Source organism: Notothenia rossii (assembly GCF_949606895.1).
Source record: "Notothenia rossii genome assembly, chromosome: 1".
NCBI lineage: Eukaryota > Metazoa > Chordata > Actinopteri > Perciformes > Nototheniidae > Notothenia > Notothenia rossii.
The window spans coordinates 85,308,204-85,321,106 of record NC_136912.1 but is presented as its reverse complement, the minus strand read 5'-3'; the positions used below and the strand labels follow the sequence as shown (position 1 = coordinate 85,321,106).

The following is a 12,903-nucleotide window of genomic DNA, read 5'->3' as shown; positions in this document are numbered from 1 at the left end:
CTCTTTATGATATTGAGCACCCCTCTTGGACCTGTTATGATTGTTGTTGCTGTTGTTGTATCTATGTGCCTGGCTTGTTTAGTCTGGATCCAGCTGGCTCACTCTGCAGCCATATTGATTTCCCATAGTGAGTCGATGAGGGTTTGAGTGTGTGTCACCAGCTCTAATGGCATATCCATCCTCCCAGGGCCATGAACCGTGGCTCCCTGACTTAGACAGATACACACAGTCACACACAGCAGCCAGTACTCAACACACACCCACCAGACCTGCATTCAGAAAAGGTTGCAAACCCAATGCTACCATGACGAACAGCAAAGCATGAGGCTGAGCTCTCTTCAGTCACCTAAGCTGTCATTTACATTGCATGTGCCTGAGGAAAGGTCACGGTTATATTTTACTCACATTTTCAGGTTTTGAACCCGCCATCCCTCGCACTCAGACCATTAGTTGTGGAGCGTACAATGAGAGGCGTGCAGACCCAGAGCTTATGGCTGAGGCTGTAATTGGAAAGTAACCACTTTGATGTGAATTAACAAAGCGTCTCTGTCCTCAAAAAGGCTAAGACTTGAGGCTGCTCCGGAAAGGCCAATTTAGGGGTACATTTGAAAGTAATTGGCTTACCACTCAACCCAAAGTCTCAGCGTAAGAAGGACGTGTTTTATTAAGCAAGTTTTAGTGGAGATGGAAGCACGCTAATTGAGTTAGAAGGGCTTTCATAGACTCTGAGCTCATCACAGTCTTTGTTATAACTTTTTAGAAGAGTTACAATTGTAATTAATAATAACAGATATTTTTGTGACTAATTTTTGTATCTAATTTGTTGAAAGGGTAGATTTTAAAGACTACTAAAAAAAATTTATTCAACTTCTGGCTCCTGGAGTTATTAGATATTTTATTTTGATTTCTTTCAAACATTTACAACAAAACTACCACCTGGAGCAAATCATGAAAGAAACCACAAAAGAGAAAATGACTTAGTGCTAATCATCGGCGAGCCTGGCTTCCTCTGGACAATGTTCTCCTGCTGCTTTATAACAAAAAGCTTTATATTTCACTGCTAATGGAAAAGTTAAGCCAACACATTTGACCTTTTGTAAAATGGAATATACAAAGTGCACGGTACATTGTACATTTCTGGGTGCATGTTGTTGTTTATTGGGTGCAGTACTTCTATTTTAGTTAAGTGGCCGCAAACATTTTTGACTCCGGGGTTCAACACTTTCAGATAAATACATTTCGCTCAGGTATATTGCACAATACTCTTCTGTTCCCTTTAAATGTTTCTCCCTCTTGTGTTACTGTGATCATTGCTGCGATCGCTTATTCTTTCTCTAGCTGTATATTTAGGCCCGTTCTCTAGAGATTGTTTTTGCAAATGGAGGAAATGACTTGGTGAGTTTGATTTAAATGAGGCAGCTGGAGGGAAGTTCAATAACATTTAAATAATTAATACATTCAGTGACAAGATATCTAACAGTCTGTAACCTACACCAGAATGTAATTTTGAGTGAAGTGTGAATTTGTTGCATTAATATATCAGGGGGATTTTTATTTTAACCAAAACTACTGATCAGTGAAGATTTTAAATGAACACTGTCTGCTCTTACCTCGAAGTCATTATACAGAGAGAGTGAAAATAAATGAGGTACAGAATGCTGAAGAAGATGGAGATTAGAGCATGTATTTTCAAATGCAAAGAGGATCTGAGTCTGACAGTGACAATATGTTCCCTGTTGGCTCAGCGTGAGCCGCCGTTTACCCCAGTGTGTCTGTCAAGAGCAATATGCGGCTGAGAACATCGTGTAGGAAGACGACACTAGAATAGAACTATTTCCATGCTAGGCAGAGTTCAGTCTGTTAACTCTCGGTACACTTCAGGAACCCAGAGTCAATAATTGATAAGGTCTAAAACATTGTTTTACTTTAAGACATTTTGCTGTGACAATACATCTAAGTTGTGAAGCAGGTTTGTTGTCAGTACTTTTGCTCCCCTGACAAAAAGTGGTAATATAAGACAAGATGCCTGGAGAGAGATAGTACAATATTCAGGGATTGTGTCCTCGTCTTCCCAATCACAGGATGTAAGAGACAAGGATGTTTCCTTTCAGTTTTCTTTTTCATTTCCTTAAGGTGTATATTTTAATTTGAAGTTTAGAACATTAATAAACTACAAGTACAGTAGTAGTACGGGAGGCGTGTGGCAAAGTGGGTTGTGCGTTGGTGTTCGGATCAGGGGAGCACAGGTTCAAACCCCACTGCAGTCAGCATGTCGTTGTGTCACTGGGCAAGACACTTCACCCCAAATTGCTCCTGTGGGGATTGTCCACAGTATTGAGTATGTAAGTGGCTTTGGATAAAAAGCGTCTAACAAGTGAATTGTAATAGTTATAATTTATTGGAGCATTTTCATGGGGATTGGTATTTAAGAAGAACAGACTTTTAATTTCTTTCTTTCTAGTGTTTTACTGACACCTTACTCTGTGGATTGTACCTGTATTGAAACATGTGGATTAAAAAGTAAATATTCTTTCCTCAACTAAATTGACTACATCGAATGCACACATGTAGGCCATGACTAACTCACAGCTAAAAAAAAAACATTTGAGCTGTTACATAGAAAGTGCTATTTGTTTAGAAATAGTCTGGGACGTCCATTCTCTGAGTCTAGTAACGTTCAGTTCTTACAAGAATGAGTCAATGTTTACCAATCACAGGGGCACAAAAATCAATTAGTCAAAAAAGACAATCTAATCTTTATAGAGAGCTTTAAAACAAACTAATTGCAGGACCGACACGAGTGTAAAATACTTTTAGCTGCCACTTATTTTTCAGCTTGTGGCCTAATGGAATAATCCATAATGGGCTTGAGCTATCATCAAACCAATCCAGTATCTCTGACTCATCCTGCCCAAGCACATGCTCAGACCCTAAAAAGCACTGCAATATTACATCTTGAAGATCTGTTCTGTTTGGGGCCTTTTGCCACAGGTGGGAAGATAAGTCGTCTAGAAGCACAGTTCTGAGAAATAATCATGGTGATAATGTTTTTTTGACCGGTGTTGACAGTCATTTTTACCCAGAAATGTGCACTTTGATATCCCAAAGCAGCCCTCTGCATCACCCTGTGCCGTTGTAGTGGTATCACTGCAAAATGAATTAGGAGATTTATGTTTTTGCTCATATTGGTCCGGCCATGGCCTTAATCTCCTGCCATGAGGTAGTGCAGGTTTAGTAAACATTATTCGCCACATATAACTAGAATAAACAGGGCAGGGTTGCAATTCATGAGTTCTGATCAATGCTATGTTGAGTGTGTGTGTGTGTGTCTGTGTGTTAATGGGCAGGTGCATAATGTGTCCTTATCCTCCCAGGCTGAGCCGGTGATCCTGGACCTGCGGGACTTGTTCCAGCTCATCTATGAGATAAAGCAGAGAGAGGAGATGGAGAAGAAGGCCCAGAAAGACAAGCAGTGTGAGCAGGCGGTCTACCAGGTACTTATGCAAACCCACTGTTAGAAGCTTTGTTTCCCCTGTTTAACCTTATACCTTAATCATCTGCCATAAGTGTGATGAGCTCCATCTGAGAGCCTCTTGAAGGACAAGTCAAGTAAGACTTGAAAACGCTTGAAAGCGAGCGAATCACACACGGAGCACCCACTTCCAGGTTTCATCAGTGGCACTATCTGCCCATTGTGCTTAGTTCACCTTCCTCTGTTCTGCCTTCTTTGCATCTCCTGTTTAATTTCTCTTTATCTCTCTGACTGTCTCTTTCTCTCTGATGATTGCCAAATGATTATCTGAATGCTGGGAAGCTGCTATGTCTTGCTGTGCTTTCCGCCTACTCCTTCTACTCCACCGGCTTAACTCTCCGCCTCTTCTGTCTTCTCCCCTCTGCTCCTCTCCTCCCTCAATTTCCTGCCGCCGCTCATCTGCAGACAATACTGGAGGAGGATCTGGAGGACCCGGTCTATCAGGTAACTTTCTGACCAATCACATTGCTGCTGCTGCTGCATTCTATTCTGCTTGCTCTTCTCTGTGTGCACTGTGGGGAGACGGTCCTGTTTGGTTACAGTGTTTGTCGGGTTAGACCTCTACAGATGTGTATGTGGACTCAAAAGCAGTAGGAGATTTTCCAATGATGTGCGACCATGTGTCTGTGTGCATGTCTGCCAGTCGGGGTGCATGATAAGCTGAAAAGATGTATTACTTTTCTGCTTCCGGAATCCTTGCTACTTATATTTTCCCCGTCAACTTCCTTTTAATGAGAACCTATTGACAATGCTGTTTGACTAATCACCTCTGCAATTTCACCACCTTTCTCTCAATTTCTTTATCTTCCAATTTCTCTCCTGCCTCTTGTTTTCCTCTCCTCCCTCTGCTGCTGACGTTGTAGTACATTGTGTTTGAGGCGGGACACGAGCCCATCCGTGACCAATCAGAAGAGAGCATTTATCAGGTACTCACAAGCTTGTCTGCTTGTGTCTCAGTTATATTCGTATCATCGTGTGATCAGCTGTGGTTTAGCCACAAACAACAAGAAGCTCTTTAAAGTGTTTAAACAAAGAGATGTAATCTTACATTTGCTTGCTACTAGGTACTACACATCACTCTTTAATGGGATGTATATTTTGTGGCCTGCTCATAAACTTAATGGCTGCTTTTTTTCACTCGTAAAAATGTACATAGATGAAATAAATGACGGTTTGAATCTGAGGCAACAACTAGCTCCCGCTCTCTAAGGGCCACGACAAGCCTTTCTTTGGGTGCACTCCTCAGAGACGTGGGTAGACCTCCAAGGGCTGAGGAGGGGGAGGGTACCCTGTGTGTGGAGGTTTTTCCTGGCCTGCGTGTAAGGCAGACCCCTCCTCTTTTTCTCTCCTCCCCTTTTTCCATTCCAAAGGAGATGAAAGAAAGCGGGGGAAAGAAAGATTAATCACCAGCCTCTCATTTGATCTTTAAATAAAATGGATTGAAAATAGACGGAGTACTGGCGCGTGCACAAACACCAACAGAAGATTGCACACACACATACACACACACACACACACACACACACAGACACACACACACACACACACACACACACACACACACACACACACACACACACACAGACACACACACACACACAGTCACACACACACACACACACACACACACACACACACACACACACACACACACACACACACACACACACACACACACACACACACACACACACACACACACACACACATCAGGCATAAGAAACGTGAGCCTCAGCCAGCCTCTAGCCACAGAGGAACTAATGTATGAATAAAGATGGCAGCTTCTGGAAATAAACATGTGAAAGAAGTAATAAGGCATTGAAAATAAGAGACAGGCTGGGCTAGATAGATATCCACATACTTAATCAGTGCTATTTTTCATTTACCACACAGTCTGATCAGGTCACGTCAAACTAGAGAAGAATAAAGCTTTATTTGAAACATGTCAGTGTGGAACAAACAAAGCCATAGAAATCCCAGGTTTCATATATCAGCATTTGGCAGTGCTCATTGTATCTTCTCATTGCACACACTGTCAAATCTATCTGCCTGTGTGACATAGAGATATTACATGTCTCCATGTGTGTGACACTCTGAGTTATTACATGTCTGTGGGTGTGATAAGCAGCCTTATCCATTCTTTATTAGGAAGAAAGAGACCATCACAGCAGGCCGATCGTCTACTGATTAGCTAGTAGATGAGTTCTCACTTCACAGATTTTAATTCTGATTATCCCTGCACACACACACCCCCACACACACACGTGCTCTACTAGTGATTGATTCGATTCCCTGGGAGCCAGGTTTCAGTTTTTGTCTCGGCATACAGTGTGTCGAAGTGCTGTAACAGTGATGTGTGAAGACTTTTTCATTGTTTGATTAAACCAGAGGTAAGAGGCTCTCTCTGACTGTATTGGTCGATTGTGTAGGTTCCCACCAGTCAGCAGAAGGAAGGGGTCTATGACGTCCCAAAGCGACTCAGAGTGAGTGACCGTGTGTTTGCCCGTGTCCCACCACCCGTCTCAGCCTGCCCCCCCCCTCTCAGACAAACCTCTCAGCTGTCCCACCACAAGTGTTAAGCTTTTTTCCCTTCGGTGCCCTCTCCTTCATAGAGCCTTGTGAAGCTCTAATTTTGCAGCGATTCTACTTCCTGTTAACCACACAGTGATCCAGTGTCTTTAAAGTGTCCCTGAGAGGTTTGCTGGGACCCAGTGCTCTTGTGCAGTGTGCTGTGCTCCTCCTCTGCTTGTGCTGTAGCTGTTATGGCTGGTGCCCTTCTCCTTGTGCTCCGTGGTGCCTGCCTCCTTCTGGCTAACTCGGATACTGTGTGTGAATGTGTGTGTTGTGTCATTTTTGCTCGATGAAGCATGCCGGGCTGTGGCTTGCCAGTGGTGAATCCAGTGCAAACCTGCATGACCTTATTCCAGATTGCGCTGAACACACGTTTTGTCACTGTCACCCGTCCTCTTAATGGATATAAATTATGTGTCTGGTGTTAAATGTGCATGGCCTCATATTTTTGAATCTATATATTAGGATGTGCTCATGCATATAAGTAAGAGTGTTTGCAGTGTAAATCTTTACCACTTTTGTGTATGGGTGTATACTGTACTCTAGTGTGTGTGTGTGTGTGTGTGTGTGTGTGTGTGTGTGTGTGTGTGTGTGTGTGTGTGTGTGTGTGTGTGTGTGTGTGTGTGTGTGTGTGTGTGTGTGTGTGTGTGTGTGTGTGTGTGTGTGTGTGTGTGTGTGTGTGTGTGTGTGTGTGTGTGTGTTCATGTTATTGCCTCACACTGCTGGTGGTTATAATGAAAGATGACCTTGACCACTGTCAGGATGCACGATAATTCAGTTGCTCTTTTATCTGCCTATAAAGATGCTAGTTAAATTGTTGCCTGATGTAATCTACTAAAATCTTCACACTCCCAATAACCAGGCCCCTGCGCTGTGCGTGTGGTTGTGTTGTTTGTATGTGCATTTGTATGCAAACACTTCATCCCATGTTGCTGGTCTGTAAATCAGTGTTCCCTCAGTCTATCCAGAGCCCACCGTCTCAGCGTGTGTTCCCCTGCAGTGGTTTATTTCATCCTTAAACCGCTAAAACTGGACTCCCCCATGTCACTACTGGCAGTCAAAATCCCACTCTTTGAATTTTGGTAGACATGGAATCGGTCTCGACATTTTCTGGCTGAATATTATCCCCAGCTTTGGTAAGAAGCTTACAGGCGCCATAGTATTTTCTGTACTCCCCTCACCCTGCCCGCAACACATGCTGCTATTTGGATTGCCTTTGTGTTGGCAGGTGACTGAACGTGAGCAAATCCAATATTTTCCTCTTGTTGTGCAACCAATTGGACTTGTCGTCCATTCTGGTTTTAAATCAAGCAAATTCAAGTCTTTTCTGCTTCCAAGACAGTCAGAGGGAGTAAAATAAGGATCATAGAGATAAACATGGATCATAGAAATGTAAGAATGTAGGTTTGTCTGACAGCTCGTATTGTAATTTAAGCATAATTACAATTTAATATAAATCCAGACTCACAGAGGGCATAAAACCACTGCTGTGCTGCTCCGTATGGGTTTATTCTTTCAAGCGTGTTGCACCACAGTCAGTGATGTTACAGATGGTCTTTTCTATGAGAAGTCAAAATGCTACATTCATATCATATTCTTAATTTATGAACCACACAAAGACATTTCTGAAAGCTTAAATCTTTCTTATTTAGTGGAAAGTAATGCTGAAATATTAAAACAAATATTGCTAAAATGGCTAGAAATCTACGTACAAATGTGTTATATAGCATACACAAGTTAAATATGTCTAGTTATAAAATGTATGATGCACAACTGTCTTTGGTTGTTGGCACCTTGAAATGATGCTTGGATGTTTTTCTCATCTTTCCTTTTGAGCCAACATGGCGTGAACACGGAGCTAATGCCTGTTGTGACATTGGTAGGAGAGGTTCATCGTTTTCTCAGCAGAGGGATTATCAGTGGACAGTGGTGTTAGATGAGATCATTGCTCTGTGTGTACACACTGCAGCGAGGATGAAATGATAGCACTGGCAGAAATGCGACCTCCTGTCTAAAGCAATCTCTTCTGTTGTTTACTTTGTCACCTTCTTAAACGATGACAAATCAATAAAACACGCGCACACAAACACACGCCAACACATACACACACGACAAAGGGCCATTTCAATCTACTGAGCCTTTGACCCTGTAAGAACTAAGAGTGTGTTGAATCAACAGAAGCCCCCAGAGTCCACATGAAGAGGGCAGCATAATACCAGCCAAACACACCAACTGAAGTTATCAACTGAAATTAAACTGATGTATTACATGACTTATGTATATGAACCATATACGTTTTTTTAATGTTAAATATGTGCCCTGATTGGCTGAGCCTCCTAGTTTAAATTAAAGTTTCATTTAAATAGCCCCCTAAGTGTGAAGGGTTATGGGTTTTGCAGAGTGACAGATTGGCCGAGGAAATTACCCAAAGAAAGAGAATCGTCTCCATAGCCAGGTTGTGTTGTGAGTATGTGTGTTTGAGTTTGTATGTGACCGTTCAGTAGATTTTTCGACCGTTTGCCAGTGTGATCAGTCAGCCGGTAGGGGATCAGCAAGGTGGCGTTAATTAAAGGGGCTGCGATAATTGTATGCAGAACACATGTGCACAGGTAATTACTGTTTCCCTGGAGATGGGTAATTGATAGGTGGCGGCTGTACTGATAAAGATAAAGGGCTGGGCAAAGAGATGGCGGGAGTGTATAATGAGCACGGAGGGATAATTGGCAGGGCAAGAGAGAGAGGGACGGATGCAGGAAATGTGAAAAAAGAAAGCTAGTGGAATGGGCAGCAGTACACTATAGCTTTCAAGGCTAAAAGTAAATAGTATGGGTTTCAAACAAACTTTCAGATTCATGTAAACGTTAAGGTTAGGTACATTCGTCGGTTGGATTTGAGTGAACCATTTAAGTCCTGTCAGAATAAAACATCCTGTTGAAAAATGGACAATATTTGCAGAACTGATTAGTGTTTAGCAAGCTGTTATTGTTCTCCAGCATCAGCTAATGATGACCATACTTCATGCTTTCATCCAAAGAAAAGGACACACTCAGCAATATTATAGTGCACCAACTACTCTTGCTTTGCCAGACCAATCTGCACATCATGTGTCCGTGCCAGTGCTGGCGGAGGCTCTGGCAGAACCCATCATCATTCTGCTGTAGCTGAATAAATATTGGAGGTTGTTTGAACAGTCCGATTTCTCAGCGGCGGTGCAAAATATATGCAAATACGGCAGTATGTTTTTTTTAAGCATAGTTCAAAAGCATTAAGGCTAATGCTATACCATCTGTTGGCTGCACAGACCTCATTGTTGCTTTGTATCATTGGGATTTGTTGCTGATTATAAAAAGATAAAACAATGACCTTGTCCTTGAATCTTTAGATTGTAATTCACCTTAATGGACATCGGGCTAGTGATGCCACTGAGAGAGCAAGTGGAAATTAAAATATCTTTCTCAGATATTATTACATACTCCTTCCTTTTGCTTTCACATATAACATGTTAGTTAATCCAGCTCCTCTTCCTGCCTGCCTGTCAGTCTGTTTCACACTGAGGTTCCAGACACAGGGGAGCAGGCTTTACAGAAACTCAAAGGGGGTTTATACCCCAGCTCAGTGCTGTAGTATAGACTAAAGGTGGGGATGATCTTTAAAGCTTTTTTACTCTTTACTTAGGCTCTAAGTTTGGCAAGAAAGATATTGCTCCTGAATGTGTGTACATGGGTTTGTTGTGTGACTGTATCGTCATTATATTTCCTTCATCTCACCTCTCACTCATGTCTTGCCACATCTGATTGTATGCAAGAAAACTAATATTCACATTTACATCTCACCAGCCATCTAACACTGGGGTTTTGATTGCAGAAGGGACATCAAAATACCCCCCACAACGTCCATCATCATCATATTCATGACCAGCCCCTCCAACAAGAACAGACTCAACAGCAGCAGCCGCAGCAGGCAGTGGCAGATCTGATAGACTTAGACCTGGGACTGGTGACTCAGGTAAGGCACTATACCAACATATCGCAGAAGCACAGTGCTCTTGTTTGCTCTTGTGGATCTGGTAAAGCTAGAAGGGTTTATAGTATTTGTGAGCAGGGAACCTATCCTTCAGATGATTTCCTGTCTCGCAAAACAAACCACTTTTGTTCCTCTCTGGACACAAGTCGCCTCAACTGTTGACCCCTGTCATGTATTGAAAAAAAACATGCCATCTTGCTGTTGCAAAGTAACTGTGTTGAGGGAGAAAGTTACATCCGTGAGAGAAAAGAAACACTCCAGCAGCTTTAAGCAGAGGTTGTTTGAGGGCAGGTGGACGTAAAGGTCAGAGCGTCTGTCAGGGAGCAGGTGGGGGTCAGCGGACAGCAGCGGACATCTCGCCTGCAGAGTCAAGCTGCTCACAGTGCATTCATAAAGCATTCATAACCACAGCAGTCTGACCCCACCACCACATTTAAAGAGTACAGGGTCAAGAGATTGAACTGTAAGCCGACAGAAAGTCTATAACCAGAGATGGCAAAAGTACATCCTTACAGATAGTACAGATACTCGTGTTTAACAATACTCTGGTAAAAGTAGCAGTACTGTACTGGGCTTCGAAATGTACTTAAGTAAAAAGAACCCATAACTACCAGCTGCTTTAAAGAGTAACTGACCTCACTTCATATTAATAGAACAATAATGTCATTGCTAGCTAATGAATGTTTCGATGCTGAACAACGGCACGCAATGACTCTAAATAATAATGATCACGCCACCAAACGCAGAATAAAACTAAAGTAACAAACCTGTCTTGAACATGTAAGAAGTAGAAAGTACAGGTATTTGTGTTAAAAATGTAAGAAGTAAAAGTAAAAAGTCGTCAGAAAAATAAGTAGTGGAGTAAAGTACTGATACCATGTACTTAAGTACGGTAACAAAGTATTTGTACTCCACTCCTTCCCACCTCTGTCTCTAACGTCCCACTTGCTCTACTGTTGGAACACTCCCTCAATTATCATCCCGGGTTTCGGTTTAAAGAACATTAGCAAAGACACTGTGCTCTTGACTCAGAGTACAGAGCAAAACAACAACTAAAGGAGTGTTTTGTGTTAAGGAGGGTGTTTCTTAAAATGTGTTTTGCAGTTGAATCCTAGTGACATTAGGTTATCAGTTCATTTTTCATATCTTAGCTCGTCTTGTTGAATTGATCTTTATCTGCTACATTAGACTCTGCAGCCACAATAGTACATATTACAGCCTCCTATCTTCCTCCACTCATAGTAAAAATACCAATTTAGACCCATGACTGTAAAACAACATGCTCGCAGATCCATTTCCTGATAGATGTAAAAAATAACGTGCGAAAAGTGAACGAGAGGGAAGATATTCTAAGAACATTCATTATCTCAAAAGAAATGATCCGCATCCATGATTTATGCAAATCTCTGACCATGTATTCAAGGCTTAAATTCCTTAACGGCTAAAAATAGAGTTTGCTTCACTTGCCACCGGCCTAAAGATATTATTAATGTGCAAAAGGGGGGAGATACTAAAGAGAGGGATCATTGGGAGACTATGAAAGGAAACAGAATGTTACAGAACAAATTGCGATCAAATAGAAAAGCTGCTGACTTTGATAGCTATTCCCTCTGAGGCACACCACACATCCTCTACAACAGTGGGACCGTAATGACTTGTCCTGGAGAAGGCAGTGGTACAGTAATGATGCAGGGGGTGTGATAGGCTGCTTTTAGACGAGCCGATGGAAAGCATCTTCGTGTGGGGCAGATGAGAAAGAATGTGTTTTGTTCCTCTTGGGATTGTGATAACTCTCGGTAGGTATGTCATCATAATCAATCATTTCATCTCATTATCCCATCCCTCCTCACCCTCTGTTACTTCGTCTGTGTTGCTGCCACAGTGCTCAGGTAGGTACCACAAGTATACCAAGCTAAGTGTCGTGCTGCATGCAATAGGTGTCGCATGTTGCACTGGAATGTAAACTGACCCAGATAATATATATAGTGAACGCTGTGTTTTTGTATCTGACTGGGAGTACACTTTCTCTTGTTCTCAGAATATCAACCAATTAGAGATTTTTGGAGACATGTCCACGCCTCCTGACATCACTTCTCCATCGGTGAGTAACTGTCGTGCACACGGTCTGTGATTCACATCTCACATAATCCATGTTTCCAATGATGTGTTTTTTTGCTCAACCCCACAATAAATCACATCCTGCACAGACCCCCGCCTCTCCAGCCAACATCCTGGACCCGTTGCAGGGTCTGCAGGGTCTGCAGCATCCCGCGGAACTGTTTTCTCCCTTCAATCCGTCTGTGCCCTCAGGTAGGACCTTGTTCATTTTCTGCTTAAATACACCACTGCTACAAGCGGAGGGGAAAACAAACGCAGCGGGAGAGAGGGCGTCGAGAAAGGAGATGAAGGGGAGCTCGAGAGTCAGAGGAGAGAGAAGGGGGGGGGGGGCTGAAATAAATAGAGGGGGACAGAATAGAATTGAAATGTAGATGAGGGGAGTGGAAAGAGGAGAAAGGTGGTTTTGGTTGTGTGTTGAATATGAAATGCATCATTACCTTGCTGCCTCAGATGCTGCTAATGTACCTGTGGCTGGAGAACGGTGGTCAGAGGAAAGTAATAAAGCATGCTGAGATGATTGTAGGGAAGAGTCCTCGGCGCGCACAGGCTCTGTGAATTAGACGTGTGTGTATACCTCACAATTGTCCTTCTTTACTCCCCCCTTTCAGCCTCCCTTCCTCCTCTCTCTGTCTATATGTCAGTGTTACCAGATAACATGT

The 12,903-nt window shown here is 42.6% G+C and overlaps 1 protein-coding gene across 1 annotated transcript in view; it reads left to right on the top strand.

Moving 5' to 3' along the window:
* dab1a (DAB adaptor protein 1a) overlaps nt 1-12,903 on the top strand; it is a gene marked incomplete at its 3' end in the record, with an annotated part of 39,628 nt that overhangs the window by 24,390 nt on the left and 2,335 nt on the right. The window contains exons 6-12 of the mRNA XM_079650731.1: nt 3,375-3,494; nt 3,938-3,976; nt 4,396-4,458; nt 5,962-6,015; nt 9,968-10,108; nt 12,165-12,227; nt 12,334-12,546. Coding sequence (XP_079506857.1) covers nt 3,375-3,494; nt 3,938-3,976; nt 4,396-4,458; nt 5,962-6,015; nt 9,968-10,108; nt 12,165-12,227; nt 12,334-12,546 — 693 coding nt within the window. The remainder of the gene's footprint in view (nt 1-3,374; nt 3,495-3,937; nt 3,977-4,395; nt 4,459-5,961; nt 6,016-9,967; nt 10,109-12,164; nt 12,228-12,333; nt 12,547-12,903) is intronic.